This window comes from Chiloscyllium punctatum, chromosome 10 (genome assembly GCF_047496795.1).
Source record: "Chiloscyllium punctatum isolate Juve2018m chromosome 10, sChiPun1.3, whole genome shotgun sequence".
NCBI lineage: Eukaryota > Metazoa > Chordata > Chondrichthyes > Orectolobiformes > Hemiscylliidae > Chiloscyllium > Chiloscyllium punctatum.
Window position 1 is genome coordinate 112,325,233 of NC_092748.1, and position 14,172 is coordinate 112,339,404.

The 14,172-nt window shown below is 43.6% G+C and overlaps 1 protein-coding gene across 1 annotated transcript in view; it reads right to left on the bottom strand.

Moving 5' to 3' along the window:
- LOC140482442 (protein Wnt-6-like) overlaps positions 1 to 14,172 on the bottom strand; it is a 107,954-nt gene that overhangs the window by 47,344 nt on the left and 46,438 nt on the right. Inside the window, exon 2 of the mRNA XM_072579946.1 lies at positions 11,431 to 11,651. Coding sequence (XP_072436047.1) covers positions 11,431 to 11,651 — 221 coding nt within the window. The remainder of the gene's footprint in view (positions 1 to 11,430; positions 11,652 to 14,172) is intronic.

Genomic DNA, 14,172 nt, shown 5'->3' on the forward strand with positions numbered 1-14,172 from the left:
TCCTTTAAATGTTGTAATTGTACCCACACCCACCACTTCCTCAGGAAGTTCATTCCACATGTGAACCACCCTCTGTGTAAAAATCTGCTCCTCATGTCTTTTTAAATCTCTCTTCTCCCACTTTAAAAAAGTGCCCCCCTAGTCTTGAAATTCCCCCAATCTAGGGAAAAGAAAACTACCATTAACTCTATCTATACCCCTCATTATTTTATCAATGTCTGTAAGGTCACCTCTCAACGTCCTATGCTCCAGTGAAAAAGTCCCAGCCCATCCAGCCTTTCTTTATAACTCAAACCCTGCAACATCCTGGTATTCTTCCTGTCTACTCTGTCCAGATCAATCGCGGTCTGAACACCCCGATTAAATCTCCTCCCAATCTGCTCTTGTCGAAAGAGAAAAGGGTCCCAGCTTCTACAATCTCTGTAACTGAACCTCCTGATTCCTGGATCCTTTCTCATGAATCTTCTGCCTCATACCTTCACATCCTTTGCAAAGCATGTTGCCTAGAATTGGACACAGTGCTCCTCAAAACTGAAGCCATTGTCTTTCACACTTCATCACTCCCCTACTCCTTCCATGGACTCTGTAAGTTCAGCGATTGGTGAGGCCTCTTCTGGAGTACTGTGTCCAGTTCTGGTCGCCCTGTTCTCAAAAGGATTGTATTAATCTGGAGAAGGTTCAGAAAAGATTTACCAAGATGTTGCTGGGAATGGAGGGCTTGACTTATAAGAGGCTGGATAGGCTGGAGCATTTTTCACTGGAGTGTAGGAGGTTGAGGGGTCAGCTTATAGAGGCTTATAAAATCATGAGGGGCATAGATAAGGTGACTGGCAGGTGTCTTTTCCCTAGGATGGAATATTTCAACACTAGGGGCTTATTTTAAAGGTGAGAGGAGAAAGGTTTAAAAAGGACTTGAGGGGCACAGAGGGTGGTAAGTGCCCTGACAGAAGAGGTGGTAGAAGAACATACAGTAGGAACGTTTAAGAGACATTTTGATAGATACATGAATAGGCAGGGAATAGAAGGATTTGAACCGCGTAGAGTCGAAAGGTTTTTAGGTTAGAAAGGTGTTATGTGTCAGCGCAGGCTTGGTGAGCTGAAGGTCCCATTCCAGCACTGTATTGTTCTTCGTTCTTTGAGAGGTTGAGTAGGTTGGTCTTGTACTGATTAAGATTAGAATAATGAGAGGAGATAAAATATACTGGGGTTTGACAAGGTAGACGTGGAAAGTTTGCTTCCCTTGCGGGAGAGTCCCGGACAAAAGAGAAGACAGTGATGGGGAGAAATTTCTTCTCTCAGAGAGGAGTGAATCCATGGAATTCATTGCCACAGAGGCTAAGGCATTAAGCACATTGAGGACTGCGATGGATAGGTTTTTAATCAGGCAGAGGAATTAAGGATTATGGGGGAAAGGCAGGAAAGTGGAGTTCAGGATTATCAGATTAGCCAAGATCACGTTAAATGGCAGAGTCGATGGGCTGAATGGTCTACTTCTATCCCCTACACCTTAAGGTCTGGGAATATGGGTTTGAACCCTACATGACAGACAGCTAAATTCAAATTCAATTTACAAAACCTAGAAATAAAAGTCAGTGTATATGTTGTAGAAACTCACCGAGTTCACTAATTCTTTTGGGGAAGGAGGGACTGACCTACATGTGACTCTAGACTTATGAGAAACGTCATTGATTCTTAATGCCCTCTGAACAATTAGGGGTGAACAACAATTGCTGGCCTCTCTAGCAAAGTCATCATCCCATATATGAATAAAACAAGTCCTGAAAGGTGTTGATCCTTAGATAAAGCACTACACTCTCCATTGAGAGAAAATGATTTCTCTCAAGCTACCTTATCTGTCTGCTTTAATCTCTTGAAAGCTTCAAAATCACCCCATACCATTCTAAATTCCAAGAAATGCAGTCCTAATTCTCAGTCACTGGGCCAGAGTCCTGAAATTCCCTTCCGAACATGGTCCCTACGTCTTGAGGGCACGAGTAGTTCAATGAGACAACCCAACGCTATCTGTCCGGGGAATCTAGGGATGCGCAATAAATAACAAAGAAAATTAATTGCTGGAAAAGCTCCGCAGAACTGGCAGTATCTGTGGAGAGAAGTCAGAGCCAATGTTTTGGGTCAAGGGACCCTTCCTCAGAATGTTAACTCTGGCTTCTCTCCACAGGTGCTGCTCGACCTGTTGAACTTTGCCAACAATTTCTGCTTTCGTTTCTGATATACAGCATTCACAGATTTTGTTTTTTTGGTTTTTACAGCCAATAATGTCCTTCAAACAAGAGAACTCTCGCAGGGGTCACGTGAAATCTGACCTCCAACGGATTTTGCCAACTCTGCGGTTACTGCAGGTATTAATAAAGGTGAATCTCTCCAGTAAATCAGTCAAAGACTGTACATGATAGCAAGATGTTTTGTCAGCTCCACACGAACTCCTTATACCTTTCAACATTGATGATCCTTCTCTTTCATTGTGCTGTTTCTGATACTCTGTTTAAACTGACATCTCTTCTTACAAATTAGAAGTGTCGATTGGTGCTTTCTAGATGCTGCCTGTGCGGTTTAGTATTCGACATGTAAACATACAAGAAATTAATGCCACAAGGAGGGATTTTGTTTCTTCAATGGTGTTCTCCTGGGACATGGCCCAGGATTAAAGAAACAGGATCCACTTTATTCAGGAATATCTTTCGAGTTCATAGTTGTTGTGTTAGGCACTGCGGTTCAAGAAGCCATTCAAGTGCGGGGAGAGTAACAGGTTGCACTGGACGTAGAGGGCTTGATATTATTCTTTGCAGCAAAGACCAAGAGCCGAGGAAATTCTATGCTACTGGCCCAAGTGTTCAGGACGGGACAGAAATTTGCCATGTGAAGTAGAGGAACCAGTTGAACTTGCAGAGATAGGTTAAGGGGGGGTTCTGAAGGATATCTGAAGAATCTATTTAGGCATATTTGGTAAGAAGGAGGCCAAGAGCAACACTTAAGGTACTTCAGATGCTAAGAAGGATGTTTTGATTCTTGAGGAAGTGCTACAAAGACTGAGTCCTGGGATGCCAGGAAGGGAGACTGGATCAGTTAAGATTATACTCAGCTGAGTTTAGATGAATGAGGGGGACCTCATAGAAACTTATCAAATTGTTGTGGTTCTGTTCGCCGAGCTGGGAATTTGTGTTGCAGATGTTTCGTCCCCTGTCTAGGTGACATCCTCAGTGCTTGGGAGCCTCCTGTGAAGCGCTTCTGTGATCTTTCCTCCGGCATTTATAGTGATTTGTATCTGCCGCTTCCGGTTGTCAGTTCCAGCTGTCCACTGCAGTGGCTGGTATATTGGGTCCAGGTCGATGTGCTTATTGATTGAATCTGTGGATGAGTGCCATGCCTCTAGGAATTGCCTGGCTGTTCTCTGTTTGGCTTGTCCTATAATAGTCGTGTTGTCCCAGTCGAAGTCATGTTGCTTGTCATCTGAGTGTGTGGCTACTAAGGATAGCTGGTCGTATAACACTACTATTATAGGACAAGCCAAACAGAGAACAGCCAGGGAATTCCTAGAGGCATGGCACTCATCCACAGATTCAATCAAAAAGCACATCGACACGGACCCAATATACCGGCCACTGCAGCGGACAGCTGGAACTGACAACCAGAAGCGGCAGAGACAAACCACTATAAATGCCGGAGGAAATATTACAGAAGCGCTTCACAGGAGGCTCCCAAGCACTGAGGATGTCACCTAGACAGGGGACGAAATGTCTGCAACACAAATTCCCAGCTCGGCGAACAGAACCACAACAACGAGCACCCGAGCTACAAATCTTCTCCCAAACTTTGAAAACCTACCAAATTCCAACAGGACTAGACAGTAAACACAGGAAGGATGTTCCCAATGATCATGGAGTCTGAACCAGGGGGCACAGTCCAAAGAAACGGGTGGGCCATTTTGGAATGAGATGAGGAGAGTGTGGGTAGTCTGTGGAATTTGAAATACCTCAGCAGAGCTGGTATCCCGTCACCAAGTCACCCCTGACACTGATCCAGCTCCCTTAGAGCCAGCTCTCATTGTGAACAGAACTTCTGACACTCCTTCTCAAAACTTGCTAACTCCTGTTCTTATCTGCCGGATTAATAGCCCCAATCAGGGAACTCATATTCTATGAGGTCCACCTGGCTGACTTCATGACAAGCATTGCCCAATTCTCTGCCACAGAGAGTGGTTGAGGCCAAACATTTGAATGTTTTCAAGAAAGAGTTAGAAATATATCTAAAGGAGTCAATGTGAATGGGGAAAAGCAGGAACAGGGGATTGAGTTGATTGATCAGCCGTGATCATATTGAATGGTGGACCAGACTTGAGGGGCTGAATGATCTACTCCTACTTCTATTTTCTATATTTTGATTATTCTACTTCATTTCCCTCAAATATTAAACTCAGCTGAAGAGTAACCTCCATATGAGTCCCAATTTTGACCTTTTACCTCCTTCACAATGCAGACCTGTATGTGGAAGAGATTCTTCTCAGACTGAGGGCAGTGGGGAACATGGATGGGGAGTGATACTGAAGGGTGTGCACATCTTTCTGCTAGCAAGGAGGGTATTGCTTACACCCAGCTTGCTCTCCCTCCACCAGTGCCACAACTCTCTTGAAATCAATACAAGTTTTATTCTGTGAAATGTTCCTTGCAGCTCAACGGAGGATTTAATTAGTACCTCATGCCTCTCTTTCTGTTGATCAAAATCCAACGTGCATTCATCAAAAGAAAATAAATGACAAAACCACTTGGTCCTGATCATCTGTGGAAGGAATCCATAATTTTGGAAGTTAGAACGCTGGATGGTGTAACACAGAAAGGTATTAGAGGGTGTTTTATTCATTTAACAGCCCAGCATGTCATTCAGAAACAACCCAATAGTCTTTCAAACCAAGTCTGAAGTCCCATCACTGATGCTCTGCTGTGAAATTTATCAGTCAGTGTTCACTGAGCAAGATTAATTGTCACCACGTCCACAAACAGCCACTCCCTCCACCACCGATACTCAGTAGCAGCTGTGCGTACCAATTATAAGATGCACTGCAGAAATTCACCAAGGCTTCTTAGGCAACACTTTCAAAACTCATGATCACTTCCATGTTGAAGAACAAGAGCCGCAGATACATGGGAACACCACTCCCTGCAAGTGCCTCACTCACCTCCTAGTTTGAAAATAAATCATCGTTCCTCAGTGTTGTCAGATCAAAATCGTGGAAATCCCTCCCTAAGGGCATTGTGGGTCTACCTAGAGCACATGGACTGCTGTGCTTCAAGAAGGCAGCTTACCATCACTAGCAGATACTAAGACCTTTCAAGAGCTGACAGATTTAGTTCAGGAATGTTACAACACAAGCCTCCTCTAATTCAAGGGGCAACTAGGGACAGGCAATAAACGCTGGCCCAGCCAGCGACACCCACATCCTAGGAGTGAATAAATAAAAAGTCGTTATAAAGAGTAAAGTGCCAACTGACCAATACAAGTCAGTAGTGGTCACATTGGACAGACAACTGGGTCAAATATTGCCACTGGCGATCACATAACCATTTCAACCACTTCAGCTGAAAAAGGTGCAGCACTCCAAAAGCTTGTGATTTCAAATAAACCTGGCAGACTTGAACCTGATTTCGTGTGACTTCTGACTTTGTCCACCCCAATCCAACACTGGCACCTCCACATCGTTTCAACAGGAGCAGTTTTTTTTAATTATTCTTTCGTGGTTGGAGGCATCACTGGTGAGCCCAGTCTTTGGTGCCCATCCCCAATTACCCCATGAACTGAGTGGCTCGCTCAACTATATCAGGTGGTGTTCAAACGTCAACAATATTGCTTTGGGCCTGGAATCTCATGTAGGCCAGAGTGAGTCAGAACAGCAGATGAGGCAATGGTGTGTCAGTATTGTTGGTAGATTAGCCATAAAAAGACCACCTGCAAGGTCCTGAGCACCATGGTTCACATCCCACTGTGGCAGATTGTGGAATTCAATAAAATCTGGATTTTTTTACTTTAAACATCTATTAATGACATTTGCAAAATGTTATTGATGCAGTTTAGGAAAGGAAATCTGCCTTCCTTACCTGGCGTGGTCTCCATATAACATGGTTGACTCTTAACTGCCCTCTGGGCAATTAGGGATGGGCAATAGATCTGGTCTAGCAAGTGATGCCCACACATTTAATGAAAAAATAAAACAAAATTCATTCCCGAAAGGATATAGGTGAACCCGGGGGTTTTAGGACAATTGCTACATGGTCACCACTCAATTAGCTTTTAATCCTAGCTTGATAAAATCCAGCCTAATGACACTCATGTAGCCACTGTCAATTATCTATGATTTACCAATGTCCTCCAAGGGAAGGGAATCTCCACTCTAAATCATTGTGTCTGTTTTGTTTTAGTGAGAACTAACCATGTAAACCCATTATGCTGTAATTATGTTGGGTTGAACTGAAGAAAGGCCACTGGGCTCAAAACATTCTCTCCACAGATGCTGCCAGAGCTGCAGATTCTTTTCCAAGATTTTTATTTATTTTAGTTCAAAAGCTTTTGGGCAGTTGAAAGGAGGCCTGACTGAATGCATATGCAATTATATTTTCTCCTAGAAAAGGAGATTGTTTGGAGCAGTCAAGGGAATAAGTTAACGCTGTGTAAAGGTTTCAGTTATGAAAATATCAAGACCAGAAGTGTTTGGTTAGAATGCTGTAGATTGTTAAAAGACTGAGAAAGTTTGAGCTCTCAGATGTGTGAGTATTCCAGTGAAATGACTTTACATTCACGCAACCAGGATCTGAGAAGAGGCAGCTAAGGTAGAGTTACAGATTTGATAAGAAAGGAAAATCTCTCTGGACTTCTGTTAATTTGTAGGTTGGAGAGAAGATAGGATTTTATTTCTTTGTTGTGGATTTTGAATGTTTTCAAACTGTGTGATACTTAGATGCTTGGTTTCTATCATTTCGTTTTCATTTTTACATCTATCATTTCGTTTTCATTTTTACATCTTTTGTGTAATAAACTTCTGCTTTATTGATAAAGCAAATTTGCAGTCTTGTGTGCTTATGTCCCAGTGGAAGTATATCAAATGAAGCAAGAAACAAGACTTATCAAGCCAGATTTCACCCTGGGATATGGTTTGCCCAGTAGTAACATTGACAGGAATCGAAGGAACACAAGAACAGGAATAGCCCACAGAACCTGGCCCACTATTCAATATAATCAAGGTTGGTTGAATATTTGATGCCTTTAAAACTGAAAGAACTGTGGATGCTGAAATCAGAAACAAAACCAAAAATTGCTGGAAAAGCTCAGCAGGTCTGGCAGCATCTGTGGAGAGATATCAGAGTTAACATTGTGGGTCCAGTGACCTTCCTCAGAATCCTTCCTTGACTTTGATGCCTTTAACCTCATCACTCCCATTACCCTTTAGACCACTGGTAAACAGAAATTTATCATTTTTCTGCTTTAAATACACTCAAAGACTGAGGTCTCACAGCCCTCTGAGTTTCAGAATTCCAACGATTTACACAACCCTCTGAGTAAAACAATTTCCCAGTCATAAATGGCATCCCTTTTATTCTTAAATTGAGCCCTCTGATTGTAGACTTCCCACCCAGGGGAAATATCTTACCCTGCACCCATCCTGTCTATCCCTTTAAATATTTTGTAAGTTTCAATGCGGTCACCTCCAAACCTTCACCTCTCGAGAGCACAGGGCAAGTTTAACTAGTGTCTCTTCACATTTCAGCCCTGCCTTCCCAGCAATAATCTGGTGAGCATTTGTTGCACCCACTCTGGCAATAATACCTTTCCTTAGATAAAGAAACCCAAGCTGAACACTGTACTCCACATGCAGTCCAACCAAGCTTCATAGTCTAACCGCGTGCAGTCCAACCAAGCTTCTATACAATTGAAGCAAGATTTTACTATTCCTGTACGTAAATCCTCTTGTGATAAAGGTTACCATTCCATTAGCCTTCCTAATAGCTTTCTGAACCTGCAAATCAGTGTCTTACCGACAAACACACCTAAGTTCCTTTGTACATCTAGACTTTCCAACCTCTTACCATTTAAGAAATAATTTGCACATCTGTTCCTCTTCCTAACGTGCATAATTTCTCCAAATTATATTCCATCTGCCATGTTTTTGCCCACTCACTAAGCCTGTCCAAATCCCCCTGAAGGCAATTTACATCTTCTTCAATGCACACATGCTCACTCAGCTTTTTATCATCCACAAATTTGGAAATATTACATTTGGGCCCCTCATCCAAATCATTGATATATATTGGGAACAGCTGGTGGGCAAGCCCTGATCCCAGCATAGCATGGGAATGACCCATTTACGCCAACTCTGCTTTCTTGTCTGTCTGTCAGCCAATCCTTAATTTATGCCAGTATTTTATCCCCAACCCCATGTGATTTTTTTTTGTCAACCAGCCTAACACTATTCCCTGGGGTTAAGTGAACAAGATGTGATTTGATTGAAACTTACATTTTATTGAAAGGAATTGAATAGTGTAAACAGTGGGAGGATGCTTCCATATCTGGGGTGGGGGAGTCTAGAAAACACTATCATGGCCTCAGAATAAGGGACTGGCTATTAAGATCAGAGATGAGGAGAAAGTTCTTCATTCAAAAGCATGTGGCTTTATGAAATTTTCTCACCTGGTGCGTTGTAGATGCTGTAATGTTGAGTGCATTCAAGATAGATTTTGAGACAGTTGCGGATACAATGGAAACTATGGAGTTTGGGATTGGGTTGGGATGGTACAGTCATAGTGTCATAGAGATGTACAGCATGGAAACAGACCCTTTGGTCCAATCCGTCCATGCCAACCAGATATCCCAAACCAATCTAGTCCCACCTGCCAGCACCTGGTCCATATCCCTCCAAACTCTTCCTATTCATATACCCATTCAAATGCCTTTTAGATGTTGCAATTGTACCAGCCTCCACCACTTCCTTTGGCTGCTCATTCCATACATGTACCACCCTCTGTGTGAAACAAACTGCACGTTAGGTCTCTTTTATATCTTGTCGCTTTCACCCTAAATCTTTGCTCTCTTGTTCTGGACTCCCAGGGAAAAGACTTTGTCTATTTATCCTACCCATGCCCCTCATAATTTTGTAAACCTCTATAAGGTCACCCCTCAGCCTTTGACGCTCCCAGGAAAACAGCCCCAGCCTGTTCAGCCTCTCCCTATAGCTCAAATCCTCCAACCCTGGCAACATCCTTGTAAATTTTGTCTGGACTCTTTCAAGTTTCATAACATCTTTCCGAAAGGAAGGAGACCAGAATTGCACACAATATTCCAACAGTGGCCTAACCAATGGCCTGTACAGCTGCAACATGACCTCCCAACTCCTGTACTCAATACGCTGACCAATGAAAGATAGCATACTATCCTATCTACCTATGGGTCAACTTTCAAGGAGCTATGAACCTGCACTCCAAGGTCTCTTTGTTCAGCAACACTCCCTAGGACCTTACCATTAGGTGTATAAGTCCTGCTAAGATTTGCTTTCCCAAAATGCAGCACCTCGCATTTATCTGAATTAAACTCCATCTGCCACTTCTCAGCCCATTGGCCCATCTGGTCAAGATCCAGATGAGATAAAAATTCAATCAAAGCCTTGTTGAATGGCAAAGGACCAAACACAGCAGGGCAAATCTCCCTACTCCTGCTCCTACTTCTTAGACTCATACTGAGTGATATTGACAGTCATGTCAAGTCCATATCTTTTGTGTCATTCAATCATGGCATGTTTGTATCACTAGCCAGATCAGTATTTATTGTCCTGGAGAAGGGGCAATATTGCCCTTCAGCTTCTTGAACATGTGTTATGGAGACACCCACAGTTCTATTAATGAAGGGGTTCCGGGATTTTGATCTGGCAGCAGTGAAGGAATGGGCGATCTGTTTCCACGTCAGGATGGTTAGCGGTTTGGAGGGGAACATGCAGGGGGTGGCACTCCAATGTATCTGCTGCGATCGTCCTTCTAGATGGAAGTGGTCGTGGGTTTGGGAAGTTTGTCTGAGGAGCCTTGGTGAATTTCTGCTGTGCATTTTGCAGATGGTACACACTGCTGCCAGTGAGCATCAGTGGTGGAGGGAGTGAATATTGTAGGGGGTAGATGTGATGCCAATCAAGCAGGCTGCTTTGCTCTAAATGGTGTTAAGATTCTTGAATGCTGTTGGAGTTGCACTCATCCAGGCATGAAAAGCAGTTTGGGTGATGTAGTATAGGGTGAAATAGCACAGTGGTACAAGCAAGTGTCCACATCTCTGGCTAGCAACCAGTTGGGAGAACTATGATATTTTCCTTTCCACCCTCGGAAGTGGGATTATGAAGATGGTCGACAGCCCTCCTCATAGTTGAGGCTTCATTTGCTGTAGACCTGCGATGTAACCTGATGTTTGCATCACCTTCTGGGACAGATTCTCACCAGCTGCTGGCTTTAGCCAGAGCTGAAACACACCAACGCATTCCAACTTCACACCTGATTACCCACATGGCATCCTAGCACACTCTTCAATGCCCGTCAATATTCCTAGACCAAGCTTATGACCATTTGTCCAGATCCTAGGCAACTTCAAGCCCTGGAAATGATCCAGTGGCCCATGTGACAACCCCAACAAATTATTCCTTTGGGAAATGGATGGGAGCTCATTTGAGAGGGTTTAATTACTGAGTGGTGGGGGGGGGGGGGGATGGATATGGGCAGGATGGAGGGGGGTTTGGGTTTGAAATGTTAATCAGGGCATCTGTCATTGTGTGATTTGAGGTTGATGCAATGTGTGTTTGAGCAGCTCAGAGTGCGGCTTCAATAGGTAGCACTGAAACAGTAACCCCTTCAGAGAACAGTTCATGTACAGGTTGTTCTGCTATAGTGCTTGTTTCATCAATGTAAATTCATTGTAACACGATTGACAAATAGGGACGCTGTTTCTAAAGCATGAACTTTTAAAACGTGTTGGTTAAAGCGCGATTGCAACACCAACACTTTAAATGTTGTCAAGCGATTCTTGTATAGCGTGGGGGCACACAGGAACATGACTATCACTGTATAGAAGAAATTACTGTCATTAGATTAAACTCTGAGCATTAAAGTAAATGTGCCCTTTGATCACTCCATGTCACTCCTGCTTGAGAACCTGATATAGATGGTTCTGATATAATGCGATAATTCTGCTTCTGTGCTATCTCGCGTTATAAGAAAATTGCACAATAGGATCGTCGTTTAAACAAGTGGGACCAGAATCACGTTATAGCCAATAAGGGTAAGGAAAATTCACATTCTACAAATCATCTAAATTCTTCAATTGCGTTAAAGTCAATTCGCGTTGAAGAGACACGCGGTATAGCAGAACCAGCCGTACATGATCCGATTTAGCTCATACCTTGCTGCAGGATTTTCCGGAAGTACTTGTTGTGGATGGTACAGTTCCACCTTCGGTTTCGGAACTGGAACTGGCACTCCCGCACCCCCAGCCTGGCTCCTTTCGCCACCTCACTCACGATCTCCGGCTCAGTCTGACACAGCTGAGCCTGCTTCCCCGCCAGCCGCTTGGTTTTCCGGCAGATACTGTTTGGGTCCATCACCAGGGGACTTCCCACTGCCCTGTGGCCGAAACAGAAGTGGTTCTTTTTTAAAAATCAACACAATTTTGACCTGAAATGTTGATCCCTCATCGAGGCGACTTCACTTTTATCAAAAGTGGGGAGAACCTTTTATTTTATTCATTCGTGAGAGGAGTTTGTCGCTGGCTAGGTCAGCATTTATTGCCCATCCCTAATTTTCTCAGAGGGCAGTTAGGAGTCAACCACATTGCTGTGGGTCTGGAGTCACATGTAGGCCAGACCATTTAAGGAAGGCAGTTTCCTTCCCTAAAGGAAATAAGTGAACCATTTGGGTTTTTACTAACAATGGGTTCACGGTCATCATTGGATTCTTAATTCTGGGTTTATATTGAATTCACCTTCCAACTTCATTTTGTGGCAGGATTCAAATCCAGGTCCCCAGAACATTGCCTGTGTGTCGAGATTAAAAGGCCAGCGATAGTATGCAATAGGCCATTGCCTCCCTGAAGGAGATTCACAAGTATAGAACAGTTTGAACGACTGGCAGTGACTGTACAGAGAGTAACTGTCTCCTCTGGAAAAGACAGAGCTAAGACAAGACCCAATAAGGTGCTGGAAAATGGTGAATTTGACTAAACGCATTCCCACTTGAAAAGTGACCAAAACCATAACATTATAAATACACAATGATCACTAGTAGATCAGGAGAAATGTTTTTAACCAGGAAGGTCAGGAGGTGGAATACAAGGGGCAGTTGAGGGGAAAACCTGCATTTAAGGGGAGCCAGATAAACACGAGAGAGAAAGCACGGAGGAGTATGGTAAACTGGTCAGACCATAGATCAGGAACAGGAGTAAGCCATTTGGCCCCTCAAGCCTGCTCTGCCATTCAGAAGGATCATGACTGATCTAACATTCCTCAAATCCACTTTCCTCGTAATCCTTGATTCCTGAAGTGATCAAAAATCTCTCTATTTCAGCCTTAAATGTACACAAGGACTCTGCTCCCACAGCTCTCTGTGGCAAGGAGTTCCAAGACTCACAAACCTCTGAGAGAAGGGTTAAGTGTACAGGTTAGGTGACTGACAATGCTAAATTGCCCAAAGTGTTCAGGGATGTGTAGGTTAGGTGCATTAGTCAGATACAAATATAGGGTAGGGGAATTGGTCTGGGTGGGTTACTCTTTGGACGATCAGTGTGGACTTGTTGGGCTGAAGGACCTGTTTCCATACCGTAGGTATTCTAAAAAAAAGAAGAAATTCCTTCTCATTTCAGTCTTAAACTATGTCCTTTTATTCTGAGACTATGCCCTCTTGTACTAGACTTACACTTGACCCACTCCAAGTTGCCTATCAGACCATGTCAGATGCCATATTACTTGCCTTTCACTACTCCCTAGAACATCTTGACACCAAGAACAGCTACATAAGAATCCTACTCATTGATTACAGTTCAGCCTTCAACACTATTGTCCCCTTGAGACTGATTAATAAACATAGTGATCTTGGACTAAGCCCCACTCTCTGCAACTGGATCCTCAGTTTCCTGATCCACAGGCCATAATCAATGAAGATTGAGGACAATTTTTCATCTTCAATAACATTCAACACTGGAGCCACCCAAGGGTGCGTATTCAGCCCCCTACTGGACTCACTGTATACCCATGACTGCGTCGCCAAATACCAGATTAGCGCTATTTACAAGTTCACTAATGACACCACCATAGTCAGTCGAATCTCAGACGGCAACGAAACAGACTAAAGACGGAAGGTGGAAGACCTGGAAAAATGGTGCACTAAGAACAACCTAGCTCTCAATATCGGCAAAACCAAGGAACTCATTATTGATTTTCGGCGGGATGTTACTCATACCCCCTTGCACATTAACAGCACAGAGGTTGGATGAGTGGAGAGTGTCAAGTTCCTGGGAGTGGTCATCCACAACAAGCTTTCTTGGACTCTTCATGTGTTACAAAGGACCAACAATGTCTCTTCTTCCTCAGGTAGCTGAGGAAGTTTGGCATGACGGTGAATACCCTTGCCAACATTTATAGGTGCACCATCAAGAGCATTCTGTCTGGGTGTATCACTACCTGGTATGGCAACTGTACCATTTGAGATTGGAGACGGTTACAGAGAGTGGTGAACTCGGCCCGGACAATCACAAAGGCCAATCTCCTATCTATAGAATCCATCTACCAGGCCCGCTGTCAAGGAAAGGCCGCCAGCATTCTCAAAGATCCATCCCACCCTGACAATGTTTTTCTACAACCTCTACCATCGGGGAGAAGGCACAGAAGCCTGAACACATGCACCAGCCGGTTTGGAAACAGTTTCTACCCTACTGTTGTTAGAATACTGAATGGACTCACAAACTCTTAACATTCGACTGCACCTGTGTTTTTATTTTTGCTGCTGTTTATCTATTATTTACTTATCAATGCCACTTCACTCTGTGATCTGCCTGTATTGCTCGCAAGACAAAGCTTTTCACTGTGCCTCGGTACATGTGACAATGAAGTCAATTCAATTCAATTCAATTCACCTGGAGCACGAATGCTGG